Below are 13527 nucleotides of genomic sequence, written 5' to 3' on the forward strand. Positions count from 1 at the left end.
AAGCATCCTGAAGGTCCACAGATACCAGCCAGTCCTGGAGCTGGAGGGCCTGAAGGATCTGAGAAAGAGTTACCATCTTGAACTTGTCCTTCCTGAGGAACTTGTTCAATTCTCGTAAGTCCAAGATAGATCTCAGTCCTCTGTCCTCCTTCGGTATTAGGAAGTAGGGTGAGTACCAACCCTTGTTCCTCTCCGCTACAGGTACCGGTTCTATGGCACCTTTCTCTTTCTGCAAGAGGAGCGGATCTGGAACTTTCCGAGAGCTGTTCCCCGGTGGATGACTGAGGAATGCGTAGAAAAGGCAGGCAGTAACCTTGGGCAACTGTCTCCAATGCCCAAGCATCTGACGTAATAGTCTGCCATTCCGTCAGATGTTGAGTTAGCCTGCCCCCTACTGGTGTCTTGTCAGGAGAGTCCTCAGAGTGATTTAAAGGCGGCTGATGCAGGTGCCAAGGGTAAAGAGGCACCTGCTGCTGCGGCTTTTGTATTTTTACCCCGTCCACCTCGGGTGAATCTTTTTTGACCTCTTTGAACCGACTGTCCTCTGCCTTTTCCGAATGCGGAATAAAATCGAAAGGACTTACTTCTCCAAGAGGTTCCTGAGGGGCGATATGGCGTTTGACGGAATGCAGCTCCCATGGATTTTGCAGCTGCTTTGGATGTCTGTAACTTTCCAAGGCTGTCAACCGCCTTCTTACCAAACAAAGAAGAGCCATCAAAGGGCATATTTAAAAGTCTGGCTTGTACATCTGAAGCAAACCCAGACTTTCGCAACCACGCAAATCTGTGGGTTGTAGTACTTGCCGCCATGGCCCTACTGATGCTGTCAGCAGAATCAATGCCAGTTTGAAGGGATTCGCACATTGCGTCTTTACCATCCTTAATGATGTTTAGAAACGCTTCCCTTTCTTCTCCCCCTGGGAGGCAGTCAGCCGCTGATGAAGCACACTCCCAAAGTGTATGGCTGAACCTTGCGAGCGTACAAGTAGCGTTAATAAATTTCAATGCCATGCTACATGCAGAAAAGACTTTCTTAGCCACAGAGTCGTATCTTTTGTCATCCCTGTCCTGTGGAACAGTAGGGTATGCCGATCTACTGCCTGATGCAGTTGCTGCTTGAACAACTAGACTCTCTGGAGTTGGATGTTTAGACAAAAATTCAGGGTCCGTAGCAGGTACTCTATATTTGGCTGATAACTTCTTGTTAACCGCCGGGATAACCTCAGGAGTTTCCCAGTTAGCCAATATTTTTCGTTGTAATGCAGCGTGAAATGGAACCACAGGATCCTCCTGTGGGCCTTTAACTAAAATGTCTGTCAGGTCATCCTGTTCGAATGCAGGTGAAGGTGTAGACCAACCCATGAATTCTATAATTCTTGCCATTAAAATTCTGTAAGGGGTCTCGGCATGTTCCCCATGGTCTGGTTTGGCAAATTCTATTTCTGGGGAAGTATCTAACCCACTTGCCTCATGTAAGGATTCTCGAAGATCCTTAAACCTATTTTCCTCAGAGGTAAATTCCTCTGGTTCAGGTGTTGCAGATCTCTGCAACCCAAAGGGTCTTTCTTGATCCGAATCCTCCCCTTCCTCATAAATGGAAGACAAAGGTCTGAAATGATCAGACCTTGGAAATGGCTTAAATCCCATTTCCAGAGCAGAAGGGGCTAAATTTGTCATAATTGGTTGAGAGAACATCGACGTCGTCGATGCGGACGTTAAAAGCTTCGAAAACACTGAAAAGGGCGTCAAGATGATTGGAAGAGGCCTCGAAGAACTCAAGAGGATCAGAATCCTACTTGAGGTTGTCGATGACATTCTCGAAGTCGTGTTAGAGGCCCTGGGTATGACCACTGGCTGTGAGGTAGTGACGGCCGTGGGTCTGTTCTTTTTCGGCGTCGATTCGATCGACCTATGCGTCGATGAGCCCTTCGATAATGGCGTCGGTGATGCAGATTTATGCGTCGAAGGGACTTTCGACGATGGCGTCGATGGCACAGTGCCTTTGCTCGAGGGTTCGTGACGCTCTCTAGTAGTTTCTTTCGCCGGGTCCAACGACTCGCAGTGTTTCGATTTTTCGGGTCTTTCACCCAGGGTATCACCCTCAGCTGTCTTCGAGGGGGTCGAGGCCGCTTTCTCGAAGACGCTAAGCATCTTTTTATGGAATTCCTCCCACTCAGCCCGAGAGCTATGTTTTGTGGGCAGGTGACTCTTTCCAGAGAAACAGAAGACGACGACGAGGAAGGGGATCTTCGACATCTCTTACTTGAATGCTTGGCTCTCGAAGAGTGGTGGGAACTGCTTCGAGACCTAGAACGAGAATGTTTCCTGTGTCGGCGAGGAGACGAATGTCTAGACTCTCCCGAGGAAACTTTCGAAGGTATTTTAACTGTCTGTCTTCTCTCAAGCTTCCCCTTACGCTCCTTCAAGGCTTTCGCCGTCATGGACCTGCAGTACTCACACTCCGAACATTGTTGCTCCGATCCCAGGCACCACAAACAGATCCCGTTAGGATCTGTCAACGACATTTTCTTTCCACAGTCTCGACATTTTTTGAAGCCGGACCGTGGAGTCGTCGGTTCGGATGAGGAAGCCATTGAGTAAGAGTTGGTATTCTCGAGGAATAATGAAGAATATTCTGACTAACGAACTGAGCAACGCGATTCCGAGGCCCACAAAGCGCGGATAAACAGAACTGAGCAACGGACGCAGCGCAAGTCTATTTATACGCAGGATGACGTCCGCGCAGATACGGAGGCTGTCGAGGGACATCGGCTCGAGGGACGTCGACGCGCAGCACCCTCTACTGAAAAACATTTTCCGAGGCCAGCAAGCTGGAGATGATCTATCAAGATAAGGAATACGTCGGAGGACACAATTCCTTCGAAATACTGTTTTGGGGTTTTGGCAACAGGGATCTTTTAGATGAGAAGCGGTTTCATAAAAGCCAATCTACAATTGGGATTGCAATAAGTGCGTAGTTTGCTTACGAGGTTACGTACATTAACTTCACACATAAAACACATTTTCTGCTCTTAGAAGGGAGTAGTTTCTTACCTGTAACTCCATTTCTCCAGCGTTGGTATCTTTCATGGATTCACATGCTTAGAATATTCCCCGTCGTCAGGCTGGGAACCCTCAGTATATTTATAAAGACGTTTCCTATAGGGAAGATGTTGACACTTCTGTGTCCTATCTACGGCGTTTTCGGGCTGCGTACGCCTGACCCAATAGGACGTAGGGGTATAAATAGCCCCGCCCCTGCAGCTCCCTTCAGATTTTAAACCCCCCAAAGTAGAGGGAACATATACAGTTTGCATTCAGGGGAGACCGGCGGGCGCATGTGAATCCATGAAAGATACCAACGCTGGAGAAATGGAGTTACAGGTAAGAAACTACTCCCTTCTCCAGCATTGAATCTTTCATGGATTCACATGCTTAGAATAGATTATACAGCAGTCCCCTAACATGGAGGTGTGTAATGCAAACCAAGACTATCCAAGCCACACATGCAGTTGGGTATACGAAAAAAACCCCATTAAGGTACATTGACAATAACTAAACATATGGCATATTGACAAGAGTATACACCCCTTTGTGGGGCTTACCCTACTGAAACAGATGCAGAAGGACCGCGCACCCCATCTGCATATCTGCCGCATGCTGTTGCTCTAGGCAATAATGCAGAGTAAAATGTGTGCGGCACCGACCATGATGCCGCTTGACAGATGTCCACCAATGGAATTCTGGACCATAACGCCGCCGATGACGAGGTGGATCTTGTTGAATGAGCTTTTGGGTGTCTTTCCAAATGGTTTCCTGCTTTAGAATGACAAAAAGCAATAGACGAAGACACCCAGTGGGCCAGTCCTTGCTTAGAGATCTGTTTTCCCTGCCACAGAAGAAGCAGTTGCAAAGAATGTTGGTAAAACAATAGAAGAATGTTTGTGGAATGTCGTCGGGACTTTAGGAATTAAGTGAGGATTGGTTGCTAATAGTACTTTGTCTTTGAAAAACCGCAAGTATGACGGATCAATGACCAATGCCTGTAATTCCGCCAGCCTTCTTGCTGACGTAATGGCTACTAAAACGGCCATTTTCCATGACAAAAACTTAAACGACGACGATGACATTGGCTCGAAAGGAGCCTTCATTAGTGCTGACAGTACTAGATTGAGACTTTTGAGAGTTTGGTGGAAACTTTTTGGCTGGCGGAAAAGTCCGAAACAGGCCTTTCAGGAAATGTTTTACCAGTCGATCGCTGAAAAGCGGCGTTGAATGTCTTTTTCGAGTAAATCTCGAGATGGCCACCAAATGAACTTTAATGGAGGAAAAAACCAATCCTTGCTCCGCCAAGTGTAACAAATATGGAAGAATCAGTTCTGCTCCGATGTTTAAGGGGTCTACCCCCGGATGATCCCCGCACCAGACACAGAACCTCTTTCATTTACCTCCATATGAAGCATTCTTGGACGGAGCTCGTGCCGCCTGTAAAATTTGACGACACTCCGAGGGAATGTTCAAGTCCCCAAACTCCGAGAAGTCAGGAGCCAGGCCGTCAGGTAGAGGGAGTCTGGATCGTGATGCCAAACTGCTCCTTTGTCTTGAGATAGAAGGTTCGGAATCTTCTGGAACCTCACTGGCTCCGCTATCGACAGTTGTAGTAGGTCTGAGAACCATGACCGTCTCGCCCAGTAAGGAGCCACCACAATTACCCGACATGGGTACTTGTGAATCCACTGGAGTGTCCGCCAGATGAGTGGAAACTGAGGGAATGCGTACGGAAGGAGAACGCCCCCCCATTGATCCAGGCTGTGGCCACCTGCTCGCGAAATGAGCGCACTTGTTCTCTCGGGTTGCACACAGATCCAGGGATGGATGACGCCATTTTCAGAAGATGTTTGCTAGTTGTCGATCTTCCAGTTCCCACTCGTGCAGCTGATTCATTTCCCTGCTGAGCGAGTCTGCTTGTATATTCTTTACCCCTGGAAGATGGTAAGCCATTATGCTCATATTCTGTTCAAGGGCCCAATGCCATATTTTTTGAGCTTCGCTCGAGAGCGCCCTGTAGCGTGTGCCCCCTTGCTTCCCGAGATAGAACATCTTTGTTGTATTGTCCGTTAGTATTCTGACGACCGATGCTCGTATGCACGGCAGAAAAGACTTCAGAGCCCAACGTACCACCCTTAACTCCAGCACATTGATGTGAAGAGTAGACTCCGCTTGGGGCCATTGACCTTGAACTTGCAGGGACCCTAGATGGGCTCCCCATCCTTTCAGCGATGCATCTGTCACCACCGTCGCTTGAAAATCCGGTTCCTGCAGGGGCATCCCCCTTGTCAGATTGCCCGAGAGCTGCCACCACTGAAGTGCCCCCAAAAGTTTGTTGTTGATGCTCAACTTGTCTGACCATAAGTCTCGACTCTGGGACCATCGGTCTGCCAGAAATTCTTGTACCGGCCTCATGAAGAGACGCCAATTGTTCACCTATGGAATACAGGACGCCAAGGCCCCTAGCAGTGACATGTATTTTCTGACTGATACCCTGGTGCCCACTTTCCATTCTTTTGCCTTTTGAGTTTGTTTCTGAATTCTTTCCAAAGAGGGCTTCACTAGCCCTGATTGAGTTTGGAACTCCGCGCCCAGAAATACCAAGTTCTTTGAGGGCGTTAACGAGGGTTTCTCGAAGTTGATCGCAAAACCCAAGTGCTTCAGAAGTTGCATGGTGGCATTTAGGCTTGCCTGTGTTATGCTCAGCGACAAGCCCCTTATCAGCCAATCGTCCAGGTAAGGGTAAACATGGTGACCTTTTCTTCGCAGCCACCGGAGCCAAACACTTTATGAACTTCCTGGGAGAAGACTTTAGTCCAAAAGGAAGTACTTTGAACTGGTAATGGTTCCGACCAACTACGAACCTCAGAAACTTTGTGTCATCGGCGCACAGGTATATGAAAATATGCATCTTGTAGGTCTAACAACGCCGGAAAATACATATCGGATGACCTCCTGAAGCGTAATCATTTTGAACTTCAGATTTTTCAGGGTCTTGTTGAGAGCCCGAAGGTCTAGAATGGGTCGCCACTTGCCGTTGGGTTTCTTGACCACGAAGTAACGAGAGTAAACTCCCTGGCCCTTCTCGGCCACTGGGATGAAATTCAATAGCCCCTTTTTGCAGCATAAGCTCCACTTCCTGTTGTAATATGCGAAGATGGGGCTGCGCCGAATACACAGGTGGCATTTGTGATGGCATTCCCTTGGACTGCAGGTAGTGGCCTAGTTTTATCGTGTCCTATTCCCAGCGGTCTGTTCTACTTTTCCACTCGTCGACGCGACGGGCCACTCTTCCACCCAGGACGTCCTGAAACTTGTCATTGTTGGGACTTGGACTACCTGTCTTTTGCTGACAAGGAATATCCCTTCTCCTGGAAGCCTGGTAGTTTCGGCCTCTTCGCGTTGCCTGGACCGCACGCCTATAACCTTGGGAGGAGTATGATGGCCTGCTGAAGTTTCAGTCTCCATATGCGGTAAAGCAGGAATTTCCTGATGCTCCGCGGAAGGGACAAAAGGATCGAAAAGCTCTTCCGCTTTGCAGGGCTCCTAGCGACCTGGCCGTGTCCGTATCCTCTTTCATTCCTTTCATGGCCTCGTCCACTTTCTCTCTGAACAGTTGTTCACCCTCACAGGGCATATTGAGCACATTATACTGGACCTCCGGTCTAAAGTTAGTACATTTCAGCCAGGCTTGCCTTCTCAAAACCACTCCATTGTTTATTTGCTTGAACCCGGACTCTGCCAAGTCCACAGCGATGTTAATCGAGTGGTTCGATGCCTCTTCCCCCTCCCGGACCAGTAACATGGTCGACTTTCTATGTTCCTCAGGAAGGTGTTCCAGGATAGGGGCCAAACAATGCCACATCTCCCTGTCATACCTCGCCATAATTGCCAGCGAGTTAGCTGCTTTAACCGTCGTCGCTCCTACGGATAGAACCATCTTGACAAACGCGTGCTGTCTTCTAGCCTCATTATCCGGATGGGTAGAATATTTCTGTTGCAATCTGGCCTTCCCAGCTGCTGCCGCCAACACTACCGACTCTGGAGATGGTTGAGCGGTCAAGCATTTAGGCGTAAAGTCTGGAACTTTGAATTTCTTTTCCAACCTGCCCTTTATTGCTGGTTCTGAAAATGGATGGCACATGGTCCTCAAGCCTTCTTGCCAGACGTGGTCCAGAATCGGAACTAAGAAGACTGACTTCCTTCTTTTCCCCATATGGTCAAAGAAGAAGCACTCCTTTTCTTCTTCAGGGCTCAGACCAAACTCAATAAAGGCTTTGCCCATCATCGCGTGAAAAGCGCCAATGTCGTCCGGCGGTGATGGTTGAGCCGGGCTTCTAGGTGCTTCCATTTCCGCTTCCGACTCCCATGTAAGATCCCTCGAAGGGGATGAGGAAACCTCTGAAAAAGAGTCTCTAGGTTCTGACTCTGAATCTTGTAACCCCCCTTCCTCCGGGTAAGAGCGTGGTGGTTCCTCACTAACTGGACGGGAGGATGGATTCTCCGTGAACTGCGTAGAAGGACCTGGTTCGTTGACGGTAGGCCTTGCCGGAATACCAAAAGGTGCGCCTACGAGGGTAACCTCTCATCCAACTGCTTCAGAAGAGACTGTAGCGTGGACAACACTTGCAAGGATAATACAGATTGCGGGTTCAATAAAGACGACGAAACGGGGACACTTTGCCCCCCTGAAATCGTCGACGAACCAATCCCTTGCAATCCTAGATCTGCTGGACTAATGATCTGCTCTCGATCCTCCTCCATGGATGATATTGAGAAGGCCGCCTCCGGCTGTAGTAAGGTCTCTGGCAGAACTGCATCATACACCTCCGGCTGCCACGCCCTTGCAGGGTCCACCATCAACCATGTCAATGTGGAGACGTCTATCATCGCTGTCTTATTCACCGGGACCACTGCAGGCGATACCTGGGTCGACGGTAACGATCTCGTCCACAACAGAGTCTCAGTCGACGATGGTGTAGGCTGTGAAGCAGCCTCTTTTGGCGATCCCGCCTTTTTTGAGCTAGATTTATGCCTCGTTGAGTCTCTACTCGAGGACGATCTGTGATGGTCTCCTGAGGAGGAGGTCTTCAAAGGATCTTTCCCTTTTTTCGACAAAGATGAAGAAGAAGACTCCTTGATGGCGATCCTGCCCATGTTTCGACGAGAATTCTTTCTCTGAGGGGCATTTTTCCATAGATCGCGGTTTCTTCGGCAGAGGCTCTGTCGACACTGACCGGCGATGAGATTCCACCTTGGATGACTTAAGTCTAGATGCTAGACTGCGCGCAGATCCTACCTCCGATGAAGGATAGGTTCCTTCATTTAACCATGTCACCAGACGTCTATTTCGATCCTTTAGCGTCTTCTGTGGGAAACCTTTGCAGATCTCACAACTGGAGCCGCGGGGGCATGGCTATTTATACCCCTACGTCCTATTGGGTCAGGCGTACGGAGCCCGAAAACGACATAGATAGGACATAGAAGTGTCAAAATGTTTCCTATAGGAATCGTCTCTATAAATATACCGAGGGTTCCCAGCCTGATGACAGGGAATATTCTAAGCATGTGAATCCATGAAAGATCCAATGCTGGAGAAGTATTTTTATTAGAGAACCTCAATGGAACTGACTTATCCAACAAATCTGCAACGTTCTTGTTCAATGGGCTTGAAAAGACATTTGTGTTTGATCAGAGCCCTTGAATAATTGGCAGGATTTTATAGGACTTCCCGCAAGAGTTTTTTTCCATTAGTGACTAACATATTTTGTATGATTTTTCGCTGATGTTGTTGGCACACAATTGAAAATAAATGGAAGGCCATAGTGATCTGTCCAGGGGAATTCTATTGGATCCATTATAAGCAATGATCCTTTGGAGACACAAACAATTTTCTAAAATCAGAAAATCAAAAGATTGTGCAACTCTTTCTGTGCTAATGCTGGAATGATATGCTCAGTGAGGAGTACATACACATTCTATTGTGATCTGGTAAGAAACAATAACTCAATCTGTTGTGACTGGTAAGATAGTGCAGCAGCACTATCAAAGTATTGTTATTACTCAAATTATGCAGAAGGGAGTAGAGTAAGGGATGACTGCATTGCGAACAGATTAAATGCATTTAAAAACATGGAACTCACCTTTGATAGGATGGTTTCCACTATTTAATTCCTCTGAAGCGGACGAGTCTCTGGCAAGCAGCGCATCGTCCTCTTGAATTGGATTTATACTCTCAGTGTGAGCATCAGGAAAACAGTCTATGCAAAGAATAAATTAGGGTTTAACATGTGACAGAATGGAGAACAAGCTTTGTATGGCAAACCTCTGTCCTTCTGAGGCGAAAACCCCCATTCATCAATAGAAATGTGTGTAAACCCCCTCCCCCCTGTTTACCTGAGACGGATTCCTTAATGTCCGATATTCCTTCTGACTCCGGGAGGTCCAAAATGAAGTGCTTTTCACCTTTATTAATATCATCTGAATCCCAAGGATGAGCATCTTGTCCTGCTATAGTGAAAGGATAAATGCATTTAGTATAATATGGACAGTGAAGACCTACTTTTGAAGTGCCAACAGCAAAGCTGTTGTCAGAAGTTGTACTTGTTTTTTATCCTTCTAGTGTGTTGGTTCTCAAAGCTCATCACACTGCCTGCCACTATGCTACTATGAAAGTAGGGTTATGCATTGTGTCTTTTCAATCCGAACTACAGATGCGGCAGCTTGCTCTTTGTAGCATTTGGCCCTGGCTTGAAATGTGCCTGTGCAGTGAACTGTGATGTCAAAACTGTGAAAGTGCTTGGGTTGTCAAACTCACACTGCACTTGAATTGAAAGAACTGGGGTTATCAAACTAAGATTATTCTGGGTTAGTCAAACTGGGAGCACACTGGGTTAGTATGATATGATGTGATATGATAGGTTACTTATAACACACTTAAAACCCAGAGGTTTCTAAGCGCAGACCCGGGGATTGAACCTGTGTTGCTCTGTGTCTTCTTGCTTCCAAGCCGAGCACGATGCCCCTGAGCGAGACAGTAAACTGGGAGTAAAGCAGTCAGTCAACTGGGGGTTGTCACTGGACAGGGGATCAGTGGACAACTCGAGGCCAAATAGGTTCCAAGACATGGGTGCTCATTTAAAAAAAGAAATCACATTTCACGCAGCCAACATTAGCACCAACATGATGCTGGATCACCTGCATGCAATTTTCAACATTTGCAGGGTGGAGTGAAAAAAAGGAGAGTAAAACCATACAGAAATGCTTTGCGGGCAGTTCTTTAGCAGCTAATAATTTGAGGAAGATTTCATAGAAAAACAGTTGTTTAATGCCTGCACGCAAAATGTCATGCAGGCATAAAATAAAGTACTCACACAAGACAGGGGAGTAAAACGCGACACAGATGTAACTTCTGCTCCATGCCCTACATTCGCCTTGCGTGGTCGTGAAAATGGGCTGGAGTGGAAAATGGAGGTGTAAAATCAATATATCTAGCTTTTATGCCTCCATTTCCTGCAACAGATTTAAAGTTATCCTGTATATGTTTACCAAGATGCAGATGAAACAAAAAAACAAGAATGCATCTCCTTAGAATAGTGCAGAGGGTCCAAGGAAAACAGAAACAAGTGAAAGAAATTGTCATAATAGTATAATCTACAGCCCCAGCTTAAATACTACCCTAACCACTAACCCCGACCATGAACAAACATTTTGGGGTTGGGGTTGTAGCAAACTCAATAGTTCAAACAAAGTCACTAAAGGTCCCTGTTGATTCTCTGGGTCCAGGACCCATCTATATGTAGTTCACCACTTTGGCATCATGGCTCACCATCCAGATAAATTGATGTTGATTTCTTCCGCTCCTGTTTTGGGGGATTTTTTTAGCCCAAAGAACAACTAACTTACCAACTGGTAACTTTCTTTCGATTAGATGTTTCTCCAAAGTATTCCTCATCTTCGATGTATTGCATCCAGCTTTAGCTGCTTTGGAAAAATTTTCTCGGCAGAGGGCGCCGTGTGCCGATGTCGTCAAGTCGATGGTCCCTCGAAGGCCTCCGTCGAGGGTGACATCATCGGGTATACAAGTATCGCGTGTGGTGCCCGTTGGCCTCAGTTCTGTTTTTCCACCTCTTGCTCTACTGTGTAGATTGTGCCAGTAGTCAGGTATCAGCCTTGCGAGAGTTGAAGTGGCAATAACCCGGAAAATCTACAGAGGGGAAGGATGGGAGGGCGATGAGGAATACGTTGGAGGAAGATCCAATCGAAAGAACGTTACCAGTTGGTAAGTAACTTGTTCTTCGTCCTCCAACGTATTCCTCATCTTAGACAGGCTCCCAAAGCAGTATAGAAAACTCTCTGGAGGAGGGACTAGATTTTTGATACCATTATATGGTGGAATATAGCACTGCTTTACCAAAAGCAGGCTCCTTAGACTGGGAAGCATCCAGACTATAGAATTTTGAAAAGGTGTGCAGCGATGACCAGGTTGCTGCTTCACAAATGGATTTTATGGGAACACCTGTTTGAAGGGCTGTCGAGGAGATAATGCCCCTGGTGGAATGGGCCCTTAAGCCTTCTGGGGGGTCTTTTCCCGCCAATCTGTAGCATTCTGAAATGCAAAGCACAATCCAACGTGATATGGTTTGTTTTGACACTGAATGACCCAATTTCCTTCCGGTGTACACAATGAAAAGTTGATTATCCACTCTAAGCTTGGAAAGCAGCTTAGAGCTCTTCTCGGCTCCAACCGGTGCAATCTTTCCTCCTCCTTACTAGGATGAGTTGGAGGGTAGAATGCGAGTAGAACAATTTTGTGATTTAAATGAAAATCAGACACAACTTTAGGTAAAAATTAGGGTTTAATCCTTAATACCACTCTGTCCCTATGGAACACAGTATAGGGTGGCCCAGAAGACAGTGTCTGCAATTCGCTAACTCTTCTTGCAGATGATAAAGCAACTAGGAAAACGGTTTTCAATGTTAGTAATCTTAAGGGACAGGTGTGCAGGGGTTCAAAAGGGGCACAAATTAAGAATTTTACAACCAGATTAAGATCCCAAATTGGTACTTGGAAGGGATAAGGAGGAAACACATTGGTGAGTCCATTTAGGAATTGTACTATTAAAGGAATTTTGAAATAGGAGCATTCTTCTGAAGAGCGCTTTAAAATGGAAAGCGCTGCAAGATAACCTTTAATGGTCCCAACATTTAGACCTCTATGTGCTAGGGACAAGAGGAAGGACAACACTTCCGGAATGGAACATAGAAAAGGATCAACAATCTTTTCTCTGCTCCAGATGCAAAACTTTTTCCAACAGCAACGGTAAAGAGATTTTGTTGCGGGCCTTCTTGCCGAAAACAACACCTACATGAGGTCATCTGGAAGGTCCCAATCCTTGCATCTCAGCCTTTCAGATACCAAGCATGAAGGTTGAGAGTTTTGACCTCTGGATGGACAACCTGGCTCTCCATTTGTGAGAGAAGGTCCTCTCTCTGAGGAAGACGTAATGGAGGACAGATGGACATGTCTAGAAGGTCCGGGTACCACGTTCGCCTGGCCCAATTCGGGGCAATTAGGATCATGCAGTTTCCAAACCGTCTCAATCTCCTGATGACCTGAGGAATGACGTGAATCGGAGGGAACGCGTATAATAGCGGAAGTCCCACTCCACCACGAACGCGCTCCCTATGGCTCCTCTCGGGGGAAATTCCCTTGAGAAATACCTTTCGCACTTCTGGTTGATTCCGGTTGCAAACAGGTCTACTTGAGGGGTTGCCCAAATGGCGAATATCTCTTGAAGCACTTCCTGAGCCAGTTCACACTCGTGGGACACCGTGCTCCGTCTGCTCAAAGCGTCAGCCGTCATATTCTCCTCCCCGGCTAGATGAACTGCTGTTAAGGAGATTCTTTCTTGAATTGCCAAATACCAGAGCTGCATTGCCTCTCTGCACAGAGGTAGTGACCCTACACCACCTCTTTTGTTTAGATAATGCATGGCCCCTGTGTTGTCCGTCATTATCAGGAAATCTTTTCCTCTGACAGATGGCAGAAAAGCCTCCAGCGCTAGTCTGATTGCTCTCAGCTCTAAAAGGTTGATGTGTAGTTTGGACTCTGATGGAGACCAACGACCGCTGATTGTCAGATCGTTGGCATGAGCTCCCAACCCCATGAGTGAGGCGTCCGTCACTACTGTAATCTCCGTCCATGGTTGCCAAAACTGTTCTCCTTTTAGGATATTCTCTGTGCAAGTCCACCACAGAAGATCCTGCCAAACCTTGTTTGGAATCTGAAGAAAATCTGTCATTTGACCTGAGAACTGGGAGTCTTTAGAACCCATTGAAGGGATCTCATACTCAGGCGTGCCTCTGGCACTAGGAAGATGCAGGATGCCATGAGGCCGAGCAACCTCAAGAAGTCGTAGGCCTGGAGATTTTGGGCATTTTGGAATTTAGAAACCATCTGAAGAATGTCTTGAGCCC

At 47.0% G+C, this 13527-nt stretch overlaps 1 protein-coding gene across 1 annotated transcript in view; it reads right to left on the minus strand.

Annotated features, from left to right (window-relative positions):
- The window catches only part of LOC138448043 (uncharacterized), a 240784-nt gene that overhangs the window by 43009 nt on the left and 184248 nt on the right, over nt 1-13527 (minus strand). The window contains exons 4-5 of the mRNA XM_069604584.1: nt 9445-9558; nt 9192-9308 (exon numbers count right to left, since the gene is read on the minus strand). Coding sequence (XP_069460685.1) covers nt 9192-9308; nt 9445-9558 — 231 coding nt within the window. The remainder of the gene's footprint in view (nt 1-9191; nt 9309-9444; nt 9559-13527) is intronic.

This window comes from Ambystoma mexicanum, chromosome 3q (assembly GCF_040938575.1).
Source record: "Ambystoma mexicanum isolate Mex_15411 chromosome 3q, UKY_AmexF1_1, whole genome shotgun sequence".
NCBI classification, from domain to species: Eukaryota; Metazoa; Chordata; class Amphibia; order Caudata; family Ambystomatidae; genus Ambystoma; species Ambystoma mexicanum.